The sequence below is a fragment of the Mustela putorius genome, unplaced genomic scaffold (assembly GCF_011764305.1).
Source record: "Mustela putorius furo isolate JIRA1106 unplaced genomic scaffold, ASM1176430v1.1 tig00000450_pilon_pilon_pilon, whole genome shotgun sequence".
Lineage (NCBI taxonomy): Eukaryota > Metazoa > Chordata > Mammalia > Carnivora > Mustelidae > Mustela > Mustela putorius.
This window is the reverse complement of record NW_025421385.1, coordinates 7,211,223-7,231,292: the sequence shown is the minus strand read 5'-3', so window position 1 is coordinate 7,231,292 and position 20,070 is coordinate 7,211,223. Positions and strand designations below refer to the sequence as shown.

General features: G+C 42.8%; 1 protein-coding gene across 9 annotated transcripts in view; it reads left to right on the top strand.

Annotated features, from left to right (window-relative positions):
- The first annotated feature begins 2,328 nt into the window (after positions 1–2,328).
- Positions 2,329–20,070, top strand: part of MAP3K4 (mitogen-activated protein kinase kinase kinase 4) — a 112,986-nt gene continuing 95,244 nt past the window's right edge. For 2 of the 9 annotated variants that reach the window (XM_045080076.1, XM_045080077.1), the window contains exon 1: positions 2,485–2,841. In XM_045080076.1, coding sequence (XP_044936011.1) covers positions 2,693–2,841 — 149 coding nt within the window. In that variant the 5' untranslated portion in view covers positions 2,485–2,692. Of the gene's footprint in view, positions 2,842–20,070 lie in introns of all 9 variants that reach the window. The other 7 variants (XM_045080080.1, XM_045080081.1, XM_045080083.1 and 4 more) reach the window with 6 other exon arrangements.

The following is a 20,070-nucleotide window of genomic DNA, read 5'->3' as shown; positions in this document are numbered from 1 at the left end:
CCCGCTGGATTAGAGAATACTCTTAAGTGGGAAGTAAGATAGCCACAGGAAGTCACTCCCTGATTCGTATTTGTGGAGTATTTTTGTGCCTTGGGTGTTCATGTGTGTACGGTAGGTCCATCAAATTCAGTTGTCACCTTTGGTTGGAATACCAGTGTCGAAGGATGTATGGTACAGGGCTGTGTACAGGAGAGAGATGTATCTGATCGTATACTATGTAAAACTTCTAATGGGCCTTCCAAGAAGGGCTCTGGCCCAGAAACTTACAAAGAAGAGAACCACAATTACAGAAAGTTGGGGAATACTTTGTTGAGCTTTCTTCACACAATGGAAATGAATTATGACCATATATCTCCCTCTCGAACAAATATTTTTAAATTATCATTTGAATGGATGCCGATTCTTAGCCTGCCAGAGTGCCAGGCTCTCACTCCCGCCCCCAGAATAGCCCCGAGCAGGTGGAAAGGGCTGTGTGATAGCATAGGAACTACTTGGACACAATCCTAGTCCCGAGACCAACTATGGAGCTTTTGAAGAACCCAGAAGTTTCTTTATGGACTCTATTCTGAGAGCAGTGGGACGTCAATAAAATGAATTAGGTAAGAGGGTGACATGTTTGGATCGAGATTGGGAAAGATTCGTGTGACTGCCGAGTGAGGACAGATTGGGTTGGGAGGGTGGTGTTGGAGCAGGGCCGGGGGCGCGTGGAGGCTTGCTGTGACCTCCGGGGGACATGGAGGTAGTCGGAACTAGTGAAAGGAGACCCTGTGGATTGCACAGGGGACGTAGAATTTGACAGGATTTGGGACCCACGAGTCAGGGGGCTAAGGGAGTCATTGTTCAGAACTGCTGAAATGAAGTTAGCACTGAATAGGAGAACACAAGCAACAAAAACAGGCCGATGCCTACCACCAAATTACCTTAAATGAAGAAAAACTTCACTGCACTTAAGTTGAATATTTAGTACGAGTTAGGTGGGGTTTCTACATGTGATACCTTCCGTGACTAGCGAAATGAAAATTTGTTTGGCTCACGCTAACTCAGGCAGCATCGTCAAATGGAAATTAAAACAACAAAGCCCATGTCTCTCAAACGCTGGTCTATTAAATAGAGATTCACAGGCTTGCGGGTCTGAAGATAGGCCACAGGCTTAGATAGTCCTCAGGAATTATTTGTGAACCATGACTTAGCCAAAATATTAAAATACTTACATGTGAGTTGATGAAGATAAAGTTAACTGGTTTGGTCACACAACTATTTCAAAAGAAAATCTGAAATTCAGTAAGTAAGAATGGTTGTATAACCAAATCGTTTAACCATCTTCACCAATCTTGGTAAAACATTTCCCTGACCAACTCCTTTCCCAGCTGAGGCCTTCTCGGCAGTTACCGCTGGCTGCTACGCTGTATGTTATTGGTTTTTCTTTTGTTTTCTTTCTCTTCTCCTTGATTAACTAGGAGGTTAGCTCTACCAGGACAAGATTTAATCTGTTTGGCTCACTGCTGTAACCTCAGCATCTAGAACAGTCCCTGACACATATATGCATCTGCTAAGTGTTTGTTGAATGGATGCTGTTGAACAAATAAAATGAATGTCAACACGGACTATCACGATAAAAGAGACTGAAGCAGAAATTTCTGTAAAGTACTTTGAAGGCAATATATCATGACCTGAGCCGAAGGCAGCCGCTTAACCACCTGAGCCACCCAGGTGTCCCTATACTTCATTTTAAATGATGCTGTTTTTGAATCAACTCTGGACTTGACTTGGGGGGCAGATTATGTAGATAAGTGCAACTTAAAACCTGAAGCCTCCAGTCCTTTCTAAGGGCACAGGACGCACTGGAATCCCAACAGCATCGCTGTAACTCTGAAACAATCTGTAAAACTTCCCTCACCGCAGCGGCACCCCCGCCCGCCTTTCTGGAGGATCCAAACCACTTTGTGACCCCGAGGTGAGGTGAGAGCCCTGCTCTTTCCAGCCCTGTCGGTAGGACGGTGGCTTTCTTGCCCTGCGTTTCCGGAGACTTTGTTCAGTCTCCGAAATCCGAGTTTCTCGTGTCGGTCCAAGACTGCACTTTCAGCAGCGCGCCCCGGAGCCCCCCAGAGCCCGCGCGCGGCCGCGAGCGTCTGCGTTGCAGCCTACAGTATTTCTGAGGATGGCATCACCTCTGGCGGTGATCCATTTGCTTGTAAAGCTCACGGCCCACTTCCAAGGCTCGGATCGCCGCCTAAGCCAGGCCGCGCGGCCCCTCCCGGGTCCTCCGCGCACGCCCGCCGCCCGCCGCCCGCCGCCCGGCCGACCCGGCGCGCACGGCCCAGCGCACACGCCCCGCGAGCGAAACCAGGCGACCGCGGCGCGACAGCGGCCCCCGCGGCAAGGGGCTCCGACGTGTCTCCCCGGCCGCCGCCTCGGTCGCCCACGCCCGCGGCCCCCGGTTCCCCGCGCCCCTCCCTTCGCCGGGTCCCCGCCTGTCCGCGGCCGCCGCCGCCTTCGGAGGCTTGTCCCTCGCCGCCCGCCGTAGCCCGGCGCTGGCCGGTCGCCGTTTCCAAGATGGCCGCGGCGCGAGCGGCTCCTGCGGCGGGCTAGAGGCGGAGGCGGAGCCGAGTCACTCCCGCACTTCGAGGCTCGCGTCCCCCGCGCCAGGCTGCAGCTTACTGCCCGCCGCGGCCATGCGAGGCCCCGTGCACGGATGAGAGAAGCCGCCGCCGCCGCCGAGCTGGTCCCCCCGCCCGCCTTCGCCGTCACCCCCGCCGCCGCCATGGAGGAGCCGCCGCCGCCGCCGCCGCCGCCGCCGGGACCCGAGCCTGAGCCCGAGCCCGAGCGCTGCCGGGCGGCGAGGTGAGTGGGGCTGTCGCAGCGGCCCGGCGCAAAAAGCGGGTCCCGGCCTGGCCCAGGCTCGGTCGGAGGCCGAGGGGGCGTGGGGGCCTGCGCTTCCCGCCAGGTTTTGAGGGCTGCATGCAGGCTCCCGGGCCGGGCCAGAGGGGCGGGGTGCAACTCGGGACCGAGGGCACCGCGGCCGAGTCGGCCGAGGGACCCCTACCCGGGGCACCGCGGGTCCGCCCGAGCTCCCAGCCTGCCCGCCCTGCCTGCAGCTTCACTGCGCGCCCCGAACGCGGCGGGGCGGGGAGCGTCGTGGGGCGCCCGGGGTTCTGCGGGAACTGTGACCTCCTCCCCGCCTCGAGCTTCAGGCCAGGGGCCGCGCTGCAGCTGCTCGCAGCGTCGCTAAACGCGAACGCCACCTCTTGTTTGCCCCGGTTCGAGTGAAGGAGTGGACGCTCGTGGAGCCGACCCGCTCTGGCGGCTGCCCCGCGTTCTCCGCCCGCCCGCCTTTTGCACCCCGCGTCCTCGGCGGGCTTTCTCTCCCGTGAGAAACGGCACTTCGTGTCTGCAAACGCGCAGGTCGGTTTCTCTTCCTGGGGGGCCCTCGACCGCCCGTGCTGCAGGCGCCGTGCGGCTTGTCGCTCACACGTGCACGTGAAGTCAAGGACTGATTTCTCTAACTTTGCCACCGCCCGACGCTCTAAGCTGGAACTTCGGTACGCAGAGCGTTTGTTGCATTCTGTTCCTTCGAGACTGTAGTAATAGTAATTAATTTTATGTCTTTTTTTTTTTTTTTTTTTCTGTCTGGAAAATCAGACTCCCCGTAACGAAGAGCCTGCCTCGTCTTACGTGCCTGTGTTTGTGTGTTCTAATGTCCTCTTCTTCGGGTCGCAGAGTAAACTTGCAAACTGCTGCCCCCTGTCCCTTAGAATGAAAATACTTGCAGAGTTCCTCTTGCATCTTAACTGTCTTGCTCTGTACTTCCAGGAATAAGGCAGATAAGTGTCCTCTTTATGTTTCCTCCTTAACCCAATTTAAAACGAATTCTGTAGCTGTAGTTAGGACTGAACACGGGAACCATATCCCAGTCAGTTGAAATGCGTTTGTTTTATTTTTATAAAACTTACTTTATAAGCTGTGAAAAACATCGTTCTTCATTTTCCTAACTTCGGAGATACTTTTGTGAACTTTTAAGCAAGAATTTCTCTAAATAATATGACACGGTGTAACGGGAATTCATTTTGTTCCTTTTGAGGACGTCTAACATTTTTAGAAGTTTTGTCAGGTAGCTTATTGTATAAATTTGTTAGTAGATTATCTTTGAGCATTTTGACTCATTTAAGTTCTTCTGTAAGAGTAATAACAGTGAACACTTCTTAACCACTTAAAATGTGCCATTTTCTTTGCTTCCTTAATTTGTATAACCATCCTATGGAGTAGGTCCTGTTACCTCTCTTTTACGAGTGAGTAAACTGAGGCATAAAGGTTAGGTGTTTTGTCTTAAGTTTTCACAGCTAGTCGAGCTCAAGTCTGGCTGCACATTGCACACCCTTAAACACCTTGCAGAAGAGGCATGATTTTATTACCCAAATGGGCAGATCAGGGCTGATAAATCTGTTTAATGGAACTTTCGGAGAAAATAGATGTGAACCTTCTTAGGTAAAAGTAAAAAGCGCAAAGAGACGCGGTAATGTGCCGAAAAATCACTTTTTCCAACAGTAAAAAGAAACTGTGATTTCTTTTCAGCCGGGTTTTTGTCTGTCTTTGTTATAATAAAAATAGGTCAGGATAAATGGGCTTCATCCAACTTCAAGGGAACAGCAGTGTGTGGAACAAGAAGATCTTAGAAATATTTTTCTTAGCAACATTAATTACAGTTAATTTTACAACAGCAAATCTGTGAAACAGATTACTTGAAAAGCAGTGATTTTGTCTTACACACCCTCACCCTCATTGGACCACCACCTCTTCAGTATGCAGCGCTGACCTGTGACACACAGACAGACAACACATTTCACTGCCGGAGACCGATCAGGTGGTGGTTTATGCTACCAGGTTAACTGGTTTTGGGACAGACAGAATAAACACTTTTTTGCCACCTTTGTTCGTGTACCTTACATTACCGTGTCATTGATTAGGAAGGGTGCTCTAATGCCCGGGTCTTTGTAGCGTGCAGGTCTGCACATGTCGGCCAGTGCACCCCTGTGGCAGGTGCGGGCCCAGCACATCTGCTTGGTGTGTGCTGACGTGAGAGTTATGCAATCACTGAGGAGGACAAAACAGGCTGAGAAGTGATCGTACCCTGTTACAGTGTGCTGCTCTTTGTCAGTCATGGATACTGCTTGTCCTTATTTTTGGTAAAGAGTCGGAAGGGTAGCAGTTGTTAGTGATTTAACTTAGTAGTAAACATTTCTTATAATTTCTTTTTCAGACTTCTGGGTCATTTGTAGGTGGATCCTGAGATTACAAGGAGAGCTGTTAAAACTAGTTTGGAACAATTCTGTGATTCCTTGAAGCGGCACTTAAACAGAACTTAGATATTAAGGCTGATAAAAAGCTGCTCCTATCTAACTTTTCATTTAGAATATTTCTGTTGCAATAGCCTCGTTGTTCTCACTTACTGACCTCGAAAAGTACATGTTACATGAACTTAAAAAATACCTTTTTTTTTTCCTAAACCGAGGTACTTTTATTTACTATTTATATAATACGGTTCTTGTAAGTTAATTTGAAAAAAAAAATGTGTTTCACTAGTCAAAGGGTACTTGAATATGCTGTCAGTCCTAGGGAATTTGATCTCTCTCTCAACCTGAATGTCCCCTTTGAGCCCACATGTTTCAGTCTTGACATTGGATGTCACCTATTCTCCCTAGAGAAATCCACCTTCTGGTGCCGCTGCAGACTGCCTGGGCGGCGGCAGGCATGGGCGTGGCTTGAGGCCATTACGGCAGGAGATCCCACTGGCGGGGGCGGCGCAGGGCAGAGCAGGCCTGACCGTCTGGCAGCAGTAACAAAGGGCTCCAGTGATGGCAGAAGCTTTCTCATGTTCTGAAGTGGGGACAGCTTGTCTCTCAAGAAGGACTTTGTGCTTCCCTTTAATTGTCATATTATTAGAAGTTGCTTCTACTTCCTTCACATGTCTTCTCTTGGTGTCTTGTCAGTCTTGTTCTGAGCTCTTCCTGAGAATGGGGGATATAAGGTCTTGACTGCTTACTGGATACATTTGCTCTAATAACTTCCTCTTACATAATAATTCCTCATTCCTTGATGATTATCTTTTTACTCATAACATTCTGTTGTCTCAGCCTTCTTATTTGGGCGGTGTGTGTTCATTTTAAAGACACCTGGATGCTGCGGATCAGTGGGCCATTGGAAATAGTTTCTTCGAAGGGAAAACAGAAGAAGTGTCAGACAAGGAGTTTGGGCAGTGTCTGCTTTTTGACCAGGCATTGCCTTGGCAGGATAAGATAAGCAAGGTCCAGGTCCTGTGTTTCACCTGCTTCTCAGCTCTGTCTGCACGTGGTGGGCCAGTGCATTCTTCTGCTGTAGAAAGCCGGAGTTTAGCTAAGAAATTGATTGGTGAACGTGACATCAAGGGAAATTAGTTGAAAGATTTTTGTGACTAGTGTTAACAGACCAGGAAGGTTGGCTTGTATACCTATGAGATGTATCCCCTTCTTCTAGTAGGAGAGGCGTGTAACAAACTCTTAGGCTTTCATTTCCTTAGACTTGAGAGGCTGCTTCACCCACCCCCTTCCCTTGTCACTAACTTCCCTGTTAGTTGGGTTATAGTGTGTTTGTTTATAATCTTCAGTCTTACTTTAATTAGGTTCGGCCATACCTTGCTCCTCTGTCCATTCTTTGAGGTATATTATATCTTTGTCCCTTAAAGACATTTGTTGAACCCTCAGTGCTAGATTTTTACTAGTGGTAAGTCACAGAAGGTCACCTAATGTCTCCACCCACCCCATAATCCACCCTCTTGCTGCCACCCCCCCACAAAGAATCCTGCGGCATAGTTTCTGAGAAAGGTGTGGCGGAGATGTCCGTGGTTGGTGCTTTCATAAAATGCTTTTTGACTCTTGTGAGTATTATGTTCAAAAAAAGATCAGGATGGTATGTGGTTTTTCTGGATTTAAATCATTAAATTGAAAAAAATGTAGAACCACATTAGAATTCTATGCAGCTATTAAAAACCATGTTTTTAAGGGATATTCAGTGACATGGAAAAGCTCATGACAGAAGTCCTTCTAGAAAAGTCTTTATAGATCAGTGGGACCTGAGTATCCAGTTTTTAAAACACTGCAAGTGGTTCTAATGTCTATATACTCATCACTGCGTTCAGTGAGAACAGATTATAAAACAGTATTTGCAGGACATGGGAGCCAAAACTTGAGGTGGCTGCTCAGATGGTATATATTTCTCCACCAGTTATGTCTGTCCTTCCTTTGTCCTCACTCTCCCCCATTGTCCTCCCTTTCTCTGTCGGCTCTAGCTCCCTGGTTCAGGTTGGACATGCCCTATTTTTACGTGTTCCTGTCTGTAGGGGTGGACACTTGACCCAAGCCAGGCCATCAGGATTCTTTCCTAGGATTTTTAGAATTGGAGCTGGAGGGGAGTAATGCTCTTTTAATAACCAAAATACATATAATGTGGAGTTTGGAGCCTGGAGCTAGCTCCTGGAAGCTGTAGTCAAGCTCATGGAGAAGTAGTTTGGTCTCAGACAGTAAGGTTAGCCCCAGAGAAAAGGCAGAGAGGCCAGAAGAGCTCTTTGGCCAATTTTTAAATTCTAGATTCACCTCCCTTTTTTTCTTGAATCGGTATGTGAGTTAATAGATTCTGTATTTTTGCTTAAACTATTAAACTCTGAATAATTTGAATTGGGCTTCTTAATCCCCGCAAATGCTCATTATGATCTCATTTAATAAAAGTGTATATTTGCACAGAAAAAAGATTGAAAGGATCCATACTAATTGTTTCCTAAAAACTTTTTGTGGTTAACGTGTTACATGTTTTTTTATAATCAAAAGCTAATTATAGAACGTAAATTCTTAACTAGTACAGTTATAATTTTAAGTGTCCTTTGAATTATTATTAAAATTGAAACTGATGGGGCATCTGGGTGGCTCAGTGGGTTAAAGCCTCTGCCTTTGGCTCAGGTCATGATCCCAGGGTCCTGGGATCGAGCCCCGCATTGGGCTCTCTGCTCAGCGGGGAGCCTGTTTCCCCCTCTCTCTCTCTGTCTGCCTCTCTGCCTACTTGCCATCTCTGTCTGTGAAATAAATAAATTTTAAAAAATTAAAAAAAAATTGAAACTGATGGGATTCTGCATTTTATAAAGAGAATATGGTTGCCAAATTTTAAATTAAATTATCTTAATTACTTAAGTTTTCTTTTTTCAAAAGTGTTTTTAGTATCTGTGAACTAACTGAGCTGACTATATCGAGGTGGTTTGCTTTAATTATTTAGTTCATCCTGGGTAACAGAATTTGTAGATTAGAAGTAGTATCAGCAATAAAATGAGGGGCTTGCTTTATGATGGTCTTTCATGTTTGTAGTACTACTATTTAGGATCTATGACTGTATCTTCATCATGTATATTATGTTAAAATGCTTTCCCCTTTTTAAGAGGCACATGCAAAGCCACTGTATTTTAAGAAGAAAGTAGGTGTGGTAACTACATTCTTCCATTTCCCACAGACCTCAGACTCATGTAATGGAGTGCAATTTGCCTTTAGATATTTATTCTAACAGCATAGGCAAAATGGGAGTTTGTTTTTTACCTGTATTCATTTGTCGTATTTTGCAGAGATCAGTAGAAGTATTAGTCTCATGGATCATTTGGATGCCAAATGTTTATAAAGTAGCAGGGAAAGCTATTAAGAATATATTAGGCACTCTATCAAAAGCATTTCATAAGTGGATTTCATTTCAGCATAATTTCAGAGGAAATAAACCTTCTGTGGAGAAAAGTGGATACTAAGCTTTAAAGCTGATCAGATTTGCTGTTTTCAGTGGAAGCCTTTTGTGCATGTGAGCATGTGTGCATTTGAGGGTACTGCTGAACTGTAGAACACTCTGAATAGGACTTACTAGAGGATAGCTAGTTTAGAGATGTAAAATTAATAGAAATTGTCAACCTTTTTACCCTCTCAGTGGGAATATTTTGGAAGAGAATTTAATACATGTATTATTTTTATTGTACCATTAAAAATCCTAAAGCCTTTTTTTATGTAGGAACCTAAAAATGTAGGTGTAACTTGGGTTTCTTTAGTTCTTATTGAAATAAGGAATTAAGTGCTTACAGTGCAAGTCGTATGGCTGGGAGGATCGTTAGTGTTTATTTAGTCCAACCTCTCAGCCATTGCTTGTAGAATTACAAGAACTGGAGCTGGAAGGGAGTTCAGAACCCTGCTCTGTATTTTAGAGATGAGTAAAGCAGTGTGGAGAGGCTGCTGCTTCCCCAAGGTCACAGCTTAGGATCCAGGTCTCCAGGCTCTTGCTTCCCTTTCTTTCGTGTCGCACTGTGCTCCCCTGGTTAGGTTCCAAAGCTAAAGGTGCTCTTCAGCCACCTGACTGCCTAGCTGAGCAGCAGCTCCCGCCCACGTGACTAGTTACTCGCCAAATGTGGAATACTATATTTTCTGGATTAAGTAGACTGTACAGGATACAGCAGTGATGAAAGATTCATTTTCAGAAAAAAAAAAAATGCAACCTCTTCCCCTGCCGAAAAATTGTACCAAGCTCATTGTATATACCTCTTTTTTTTAAACCCACAAAACTTTCCCAGAGTGGAAAGGAACCAATGGTGAAACCTTTTTGTTTATCTTGCTGTTCTTTTCTGTACTCAGTCTTTAGATGAAGCAGACAGTAAGATTGTAATTTCTGTTCTGTGGTGGTGATACTGAACTCTGGCTGCGACTGTGACCTACAGTAAGAAATAAATGTTACAACAGTATGTGTGTGCTATATAAGCGAAATAAAAGTTTATCAAGTAATGTTTGACCTTTTAATCAATGTATGATGCTCTCTGATAATTTTCTTCTGTCCTGTTAAAAAAAATTGTCCACAGTTGATCCATTAAATTGATTTTATTACCCACAAATAGGTTGTGACCCTCACTTTGAAAAATGTGGCTCTACTAAAAATAAAAACCGATGCGGTTGAACTTTGTCCCTTGTCCCTTGAGATTGAGTCAGGAGAATGGCTTATGCACTAAGTGCACTAAGTGATCATTTTGAAGAAGCTGGGCAAGGCTATGATCTGCATATTTCTTCCTGGAAACAGCATTATTTCCCGAAGACAAGACTAATAAGAGTGCATCTTACCCTGGCGGCTCAGGGCTGTTCTCTTCGTTGCTTATCCTTAAAATATGTTACTGTAAGGACGCCTATGTAGCTCAGTGGGTTAAGCGTCTGCCTTTGACTCAGGTCATGATCCCAGAGTCTTGGGATCAAGTCCTGCATCCAGGCTCCTTGCTCAGTGGGGAGCCTTCTTCTCCCTCTGCTTGCTGGGGTCGGGGGTGGGGGTGGGGAGGCTTGTGGTCATGCGCACAGGCTGGCTCTCTCTCACGGATAAATAAATAAAACCTTAAAAAAAAAACCCACAGGAACTATAAAGATGAGTTTAGAAATTAGGATTAATTTCAAAGTAAAATTGGGGTTGGAATATATGAATACCTTAGGCAGTTTATTTTACTCTAAAACACTGATTTGTATTTAAATTATTTCAAATAGAGTGGACCCTAAGTGGGGGGAGCCCCATTTTCCCTTGCTGTTTGTGTGTGTTCGCATGCGTGCCATGTGTATACAGCAGTTTTCAGTGCCGTGAAGTTTATTTATTTATTTTTTTTAACAGATGAATTTTTTTTTTTTTTAATTTGACAGAGATCACAAGTAGGCAGAGAGGCAGGCAGAGAGAGAGGAGGAGGCAGGCTCCCTGCTGAGCAGAGAGCCCGATGGGGGGCTCGATTTCAGGACCCTGAGATCATGACCGGAGCCGAAGGCAGAGGCTTAATCCATCTTTAAGATGGAGTATTAGGTTATAAGATATTTCAAGTTTTAAGACTTTTTTTTTTTTAAAGATTTTATTTATTTATTTGACAGACATCACAAGTCGGCAGAGAGGCAGGGAGAGAGAGGGGCAAGCAGGCTCCATGCTGAGCAGAGAGCCTGATTTGGGGCTCAATCCCAGAACCTTGAGATCATGACCTGAGCTGAAGGCAGAGGCTTAACCCACTGAGCCACCCAGGTGCCCCTAAGTTTTAAGTCTTGATACATTATGACATCTCTGTTTTGAAGGTACTAAGTTGTTTTACTCATACTAATGTGAAAGACAAGAATGCACTGGATAATCTCAGTCACAGAAGCATAGTGTACCAAATTGTTATGAGTTACAGATAGCTTAAGAGAAAAGAGAAGGAAGTTCCTTATTCAGAAAATAAAACATGAGTACAGCAACAGTATTCCAAACAAAACCCACAGTCATCCTTCATCAGTGCATTTGCTTGTAGGCAATTCTGGTTCTGTCCGATGTGCAGTTAGCAGTTTTATGAATCCACCTTCTTGACTAGAGTTTGAGAAATCCTGACTCAACCCGCTGGCATGGTCTCAGAGTTGTTTGAACATGCTATCTGAAGCCTACACCCAAAAGTACCTGGCATAGTCCTTTTCCCCAGGCTTTGGGACAACCTGTCTTTTTTGAAGGTGGACACTCTAGCCTAGAGATGATCGCAAGTATGCTTTCAGGGAAACAGCAAAGTAAAACAAAAACCTATCTGAAGGTGATGGAAAATGCAAAGTGACTCTGGTTAATTTATTACTGCTAATTTTCGAAATTAAGTTTTAGTAGGGATTCATGATGAGGTTAAGGCATTTGATAAAATTTGGGTGTTTCTGTGACATGCAAAACAAGGTAAAAGTCAGTCCAAAATCTTTGGACAAAATATTTCTAAACATAATGATTAACTCTGCTGTCAAGAAAGAGTGGATATTGTGTCTAATTTATGAAAATGGAAAACACATAATATTTATAGAGAAAAATCCTCATGTATTTCACATACAGTAGTCTTGATATAATATGCCAACAATGTACTAAACATGTATTTGGAATATACCAAGAATATATCAAGTGTATTAAGAGATTCTGTAAATCTGGAGTAGGTCTTAAACATCTGTGTATGTGTAAAACTCCATGGGTAAGTGATAACAATTTCCATTTGAGAACCACTGGCCTAGAAGATCCTAGATTCAAATTAAAGCAGTTGTGACTAAGTGAGCAATAGAGGAAACAACTGAATTAGGCCTGAGAGTATGTCTGTCGTCTAATATCCAGGGTAGCTCTAGCAGCCTGAGAAACAGAAGTGTGTCACAGACTGTGCCGGCATTGACAGTTCTGTGGGAACTTCTCATACAGCAAACCATTTTTCAAATATTTCTGACATCATAACCCGGACACATTTAAGCATCTGCTCTGATTCAGTAACTCACCAATAGTAATGCATCAGATAAATCTGTTTCTAGCCACTCTCCTTTTACAAGATGAAAAAACAAATCCTTTGTGATTTTCCAAGGCCCCTGTGGGAAATCTCAAAGACAGTTTAGGTATGAAAAAAAGTCCCATTTAGGGTTTAATTTTGGGAAGGCAGAATATCAAAAGTCGGGAGTTTTGAACATTTTAGTTAAGATAGGATTATGGATTACCAAGAAGTGATGCTTGAAATATATATTTGACTGAAGTGACAGTGAAGATTGTAAAAGTAAACATAAAAGGCAGCATGATTGTGAAAGACCTTTCCTACAGGAGAAACTTTTGCTTTCTTAAACAATGAAGGACATAGTATTCAGGCAATTCAGGCAGTGTGGGAACATTCATTAATGGAGACTGCCTCAAAGAGGAGGGAGAGAACTTGTTTTATGAAAATGGAAATCAAAGAGAAGATAAGTTTGGGTTTTATTTCCTCATATGCGAGGACATGGTGGCCCTTATGGATAGCCATTCTTGGAGCACGAAGGGTGGGGTTTCTTACTCTTTGCTCTCATCCAGGAGCACAGGACTCGGATAAGATCGAACGGTTACCACAGGTGATGTGTATAAGGGCCCAGCTCACTGTTGTGTTTTATTTATAACATTGAGTATCTTCATTTGCACTGAATAGTGTGAAGTAATTTATTGAATTGTGAATATCTGGACATAATTTTTACAGGGTCAAAAAATGCTAGTTTTTCCTCTTTTCAAAAAATTTCTTTGGGGGCACCTGAGTGGCTCAGTTCGTTAAGCAACTGCCTTCAGCTCAGGTCATGGTCCCAGAGTCCTGGGATCAAGTCCCATATTGGGCTCCCAGCTCCATGGGGAGTCTGCTTCACCCTCTGACCTCCCCTCTCATGCTCTCTCTCACTTTGTCTCTCTCTCTCTCAAAATAAATAAATAAAAATCTTTAAAAAAAAAATTCTTTGGTTCATATTTATTTTGGTGCTTTTGCTCTTGAATAGACTTCATTTTTATCTGCTTAATGTTTGTTTATTTAATTTCTTGAAATGAGCTTTGAAAGAGTAGTATTTCATCAAATATGGGATATCCTTGATTATAAGATGCACTATAGTTTTATATATCATGGAGGGAAAAAATACTGCAGTTGAACTATGAGACAGTGCAGTTTTAAATCAGTTGTAGGAAGCAGTGTGATAACAGAGATGTTAAAATGTAGGAAAATGTATGTTTTAAAATCAGTGAAATAGGAGGAGGTCTCTACTTTTGCCATTTAAAAAAAAAGTTTTTATTTATTTGTTTGAGAAAAAGAGAGAGGGGGGAAGAATGCTCACATGGGCTAGGGGGTGAGTCAGAAGGAGAGAACCTCCAGCAGAGTCTGTAGTGAGTGCCAAGCCTGACATGGGGCTGGATCCCACAACCGGGAGAGCATCGAAATCAAAGGTCAGATGCCCAACCAACTGAGCCACCCAGGCGCCCGACTCTTGCTATTTTGAAACTTAATGTGTTATATATGGTAGTGTATATACAGAGGAACCTGCTGGCTTCTTCAAGATCCTGATAAACTCACAAAGAATAAAAAGAAAGTGGGGTGGGATAGAAAGAAAGTGGAGTGTAGGGACTGCCTGCGTACGATTTGGCATAGTCTTAGTCTACCGGTAGGAACCTTTGTTGCGTAGCAAGCACTGTGCTGACTCCCATTGAGTGTTTTCTAATGTTTCTATTCCAGGAAGCCCTTTGTGATCATAATTAATTTAACCAGTCCTTTGTTGGACTTTTAGGGTGTTTCCATTTCTTTCGCTATTATAAACAACAATGTTACGAGCGTTCTTTTTAACTCAATCTTTATGTATATCCGGGATGTTTTATTAGGATAAAATTCTGAAAATGCAGTTGCTGTAAGAGTATGCATATATATATATATATAACTAAATATATATATATATATATATTTAGTTATAATCTGCTATTCTTTTAAGTACAGAATTTTACACAATCGATTTATTATAATAGAGGCAACTGGACAGGCTCTTGGCAGAATTTGATAATACAAAGATCAAAGAGAGGAGTTGACCAATTAGGCAGGACGTGGTAACTTCCTCAGGTTGTTTTGTTTTAAATTTTTGTATACTATTTCTTGTTATATAATGTCACACAGATATTTGTGTGTTTGTGCAATGTGAGTAGCCTGACCAGTTATCCAGAAGTGAATGTGCCCCTGGTGGCGATCGCCTGAGTGAGGAGGCAGATCAGGAGCGGCGTCCTGGGAATCCGCTCTGGCCCCCACTCCGCCACTTTCCTGCCCCTTCTCATCCCCCAGACCCTCCTGCTTTCATGCCGTATGCTGTGGGTGAGATTCACCTGTGGTGTTTGTTTTGGGCAGCAGTGGTTCTTTTGTTCTCTGTAAAATGTTCGTCCCTGTGGATGCATCGCAGTGTATCCATTCAGTATTTTTTCAGCCATAGTAACCATTTTTTAAGTATACAGTTCATTAGTGTTTGAAGTACGTTCATGCATACTGTTAGGTAGCAAGTCTCTAGAGCTCTCGATCTTGGAAGAGTGAGACTGCGCTTAGGAAGTCACAACTCCCCACCCCCCCCCTTCACCCCTGGTGACGCCCATGCTGCTTTCAAGTCTACCTGCCTATTCTAGCCACCTTTGTAAGTGGCATCTTACAGTATTTCTTTTTGTGACTGGCTTAAATTTTACTTAGCAGAATGTCCTCAAGCTTCATCCATGCTGTGGCATGGCAGAATTTCCTTTTTTAGGTCCAGTAATATTCCTTTGTATGTATATACCACATTCATCTGTCTGTGAACACTTGGGTTGCTTCCATCTTTTTTGAAGTTTGTATAATTTTAGAGATCTTTGATTTATATTGCTGAATGCTCCTCAGGAAATTTGTGTTAATTTTCACCAGGAACATGAAAGTTTTTTCTTGCCATTACAGTGAGAATTTTTGTCTTTGCCAGTATTTTGATTACTTGTGAGGTTGAACACTGTCCTTTTTTTTTTTTTTAAATATTTTATTTATTTTAGAGAGAGAATGAACACACATTAGTGGGGGAGGGGCTGTGGGGGAAGGAGAGGGGCAAGTGGACTCTGCGGAGTGCAGAGCCTGACTTGGGAGGTTGGAGGGGGAGCCCTGAGATCATGACCTGAGCAGAAACCAAGAGTGGGATGCTTAACCGAGCCACGAGGCACCCCTGAGCTGTCTTATGTCAATAGTTTACTTACATTTCTTCCTGCTGTATTTTAAAAATTGCTCATATATCTTTCTTCTTGACTGTGAATTACTTGAGGGTAGTAGCTATCACCTTAGACCTTCTTTTTATTCCTGAAGTAACTAGTACTATATCTGCTGCATGAGATGCCCAGGATGTGTTTAGTAGATGAATGAATACATTTGTATGTGAATGTGTTGGGACCTCATAAGACTGTATCCTGAGAGTACTTTTTGGTTTGTTATGACCTGTTATAAAAACATTTCTTAAACTAGTTACATAGTAAATTGTCTCAAGTAGTATTTAATAACTAGACTCAAGATTTGATTAGAAATTTTATTTTAGGCTTTTTTTTTTTTTTTTTTTACATTTCTTAGGTTAAACCAATATGTATTTTTTTCTCAAATAGGCAGCTTTAAAATGTTCACTGTAATTTTTTTTTTTAAGAGAAAGAGAGGAAGGCATCGTGGGAGGGAGAGAAAATCTCAAGCACGCTCCATGCCCAGCACGGAGCCTGAGGCGGGACTCGATCTCACAACCTTGAGATCATGATCTGAGCTGAAATCAGACTTGGACTGCTTAACCAAATGAGCCACTCAGATGCCCCTAAAAACTTCACTTTAAATAAAAGTCTTTTGATCCATTGAATTTCTTTTTCCATTTAGTCCGTAGTGCATCCAAGTTCACTGTGTAATTGCCTACGCCTTTATTTTCTTTGGAGTCGATAAGCTTGACAGTACTGTCGAGCCTAGGTGTAGGGTTATGTCACTAATCACCTTGCTGTATTTGCTGTCATTAACTCTTGTAAAGTACTCAACCATTAATAGTTTAGTTATCTGCAAAGTTTAAGAAAGAATCTATCTTGCCACATATAGGTGTCTTCTAGGAAGCATTTTATTAAAGCAACTTTGACTTCTCTGCCCTGGAACTTCGGAGTTCTGAGCATCGAAGGCTGTGAGGTGGTTCAGTAGTGCCTTTGGATTATGCTGTTTGTGCCTCTTACTCCTGGTGTGTTTGGAGCAGATGATGGTCAGAGGCTCCTGAGGCAGCCTCCGGAGTGGGAACTCGAACACTCTGGTACGTTTGCTTAGATGCTTTGTAGGCGTGTAATTCTGGGAGTGGTTGCAGGAGAGCGAGTGCATGAGGAGAACCCCAAGGAGAAGGATGAGAGCTTTGGCCACAAGAGGTAGAAATGGAAATAAAGGAGACGAGCTGGGTAGAAATCTGCTTCGTGACTCACAGTAGCAGTCCTTGTCCTGATAGCCTTACAGAAGGAAAGTCTCGTGAAGATTTGTAAAGTAAAATACTTCTAAGGAAAGTTTCTTTGGCAGCATATGCCAGATAAACTCCTTTAATGAGGGGTTCCCAGACAGGTGTTCAAGTTATCAACCTGCAGTGAATTGATAAAAGGACAGGGTAGTGATTTTTTTCTATAAAATTAAACTTACTTTTCAGAGCTAAATTGTATGTTTTGGAGATGATGGTGGCAATAGAGTTTATGTATTTTCCAAATCTTTCCTTGGCAAAGCAAAATGGTGGCAGCCCCTTATTGGTTGTCTCTCCACCCCTCCCACCGCCCACCCCCGTTCACACACTTCATTTTGGAAATCATGTCTTGAACTAAAATAATTTAGAAATTGGTTGATTACACTCACGTGTCTGATGAAGTAGGATGTCAGAAGTGAATTGGGGAAATACTTCAGGAAGCATCAGGAACATGCATCAGTTCGACTTCGGGGCTGACTTTTTCCTTTGTGAAAGAAGGCACTTGGCTCTTGGAATATCCAGGTGTTATTTAACAGGAATCCAAAAGGAGTATGTATGTACTGAGGGATGATTACTAAAAAGGGAGATTCATGAGCCTGAGTCTGTGAATGAAATTTAAAAGCTCCACCTTCCATTCGTGACTGGTAGTCAGTGGTAGTGTGTGGCTTCAGCTTGTCTTAACCTTCCTGTCTTGTACCTTATCTTCACTTCCCTTGAGACTAGCTCATAACTCAGGTACCTGCCAGGTGTCGGGCCGGGGTGGGCCGGGCCATGGGGGTGCAGTGATGGGTAGAATTAAGACATGATTTGGTTTAGTGACCAGGCCCCCTAGGGCCTTCATTAAGCCCAGAAAACTTTCTGGATTGGAGATCTCCCCGCCCGCAGATTTAGCTGGAATTAGGGAGGCCACAGGTTTCAATTAAATCGCGTTTGTGAAGAGACCTTCCATTGCATCCCCACACAAATTTGCCATTCATCAGCAGCTGAATTTCTGTTTAAGCTGGAGGTCCAGGCCAAACAGACCTCCTGAATCCCTTGCCTCTTGGAATGGAGAGTCTCCACTCACACTGACCGTCTTCCCAGTTCCTGGATGTGTTGTGTTCTTCTCAGCTTCTTCTGGTCTTTGTCTAGATTGCTTCCTGTGTGTCAGTCCTGGTTCCTGCCTCTTCTGTTAGAGTCGTTTCGAAAGGCACTCATCTTGGGAGTATACCCTGTTCCCCCAGGCAGGTAATACTTTCATTACACATGGGCATAATGTAATATATGCCTTGCCTTCAAGGAACTTCTAATCTAGTTAAGTAGAACAGATAAGGTAATGAACATTGGATAATTCATAGTCTGGTGCAGAAATGGTAATAAATTTACATCTGTCATCTGCTTGTGTGCCATCATTCAAGTCGTGTCACGTGTTGTTTTATGTAACGGGTACGACAAGCTTGTGAGATAGACGTGCGTTTTTCAGGTGAGGAAAATAGGCTTTAAGAGACATACTGGTTCAGAATGCCTGGAGCCAGGACTCACCCATATTCGTCATACCTTAGAGTCTGTGGTTCTCTATTTTATGTCCTACCTCCATGGGCATAACGGTGAGAGGACTTGGGGAAGGCTCTCCATAATTGTCTGCATTCGTAATAAGAGATGTCACAAGAAGGATTAATTGCCCAGTAAATTATGCAGAGGTGGGAAGAGGTCTCTTTAGGCTGAGGTGGGCACGTTATGTCATCTGATTGTATTGTGAACATTTGCCATTATCAATAAAAATACTAAAACATTTTTAAATAGCTCCATCATACTCCCTTTGGTGGTTATCCCATAAACGATGGAAGTTCTTACCAGTTTCTTACTGTTTCAGATAACACTGAATGACTCTCCTACTATACAACTCTGCTTTTCTGGGTGCTTTTATAAAATTATTTTCTGAATGTAGACTTCAGAAGGAATTTGAACACTTTTAAGAGTTTTAATATCTGTTGTTAAACATTTGCTTAAACATTTGCTTCTGGAAAGGTTGTACAAATGTACAATGTACTATAGGCCACCAGTAGTGCTTACCATACTATAGTCCTTGTAGCTTTGAGTATTAGAAAAAGTGTGCTAATTTAATAGGCCAGAAAAAGTATCTTTTAATTTGAGTTTCTGGTTGTTAGAGTAGGTGGAACTGTTTTCATATTTTATTGCTATTTAAATTTATTTTGTTAATCAGCTTTTTGCCTTTTTTGCTTATTTTCCTGTTGGTGTCTTAATGTTTTTCATGCCAGATTTAATGAGCCATTTATAAATTAAGGATAGTGTGTTTTTTCCCTCCATTTTAGCTTTTAGTATGGCTTAGCTTTTTTTTAAAATATATATTGAAGTTTTAGATGTTCACAGTTAAATTTTTTTCTTTTCAATTTTCTTCCATTTCTTAAATCTAAAAAGTCTAACATAGGCAATTAAGGGAAAATAACTTCAGACCCATTTTCTGGAAAAATACCAGAAAATAAATATAAAATATAAAATAAAATATAATTTTCTGTAATATTTTCTGGAAAAATGCCATAGCTTTCATGTATGGTAGGCTGTAAAGGAGCTTATAAGGTGAGCTTTATGTATTTTTGCATCATTATAAATCTTATTCTAGTAGCCGTGCCCATGGTAGATCCTGAGTATCTGTTGATGGAATGAAAAAGAATTAATTCAATGAATTATCACTGACATGACTTTAATAATTTCACTGGCACCTCTTCCCCTGGATTCTCTGTATGCTCTTATTTTCTGAGAATTAGTGAACTAATAAAAGACAAAGAAGTGCCCTTTCTTTTGGGCTTCTTTTTTTTTTTTTCTTTAGAATTTATTTATTTGACAGAGAGTGAGAGAAGGAGAGAGAGCACAAGTGGGGGGGAGCAGCAGAGGGAGAGGGGGAAGCGGGACTCGATCCCAGGATCCTGAGATCAAGATCTGAGCCGAAGGCAGAGGCTTAACCCACTGAGCCACCTAGGTGCCCCTCTTTTGGGCTTCTTAAATAAGATTTCTACTGCCTTTTGCCCCACTGGTACTACATCCTATGTACTTGGTAAGAGTTTTGTTCCTGGAATTGGTATTTGAGTGCAAGTTAATGTAGAGCCTGTCACAAGATCCTGTTTCCACTTGTTTTAGGGAAAAATAGATTGCGTTCCTTTCAGATCCTGCTGCTTTGCTAGTGCTTTTTCATTTTTTTCCCCAGAATTTGAAAATTCTGGGTGATTAAAATGAGTTAATTTGGTTATATGGAGATCTGTACCATAAGTTGCCC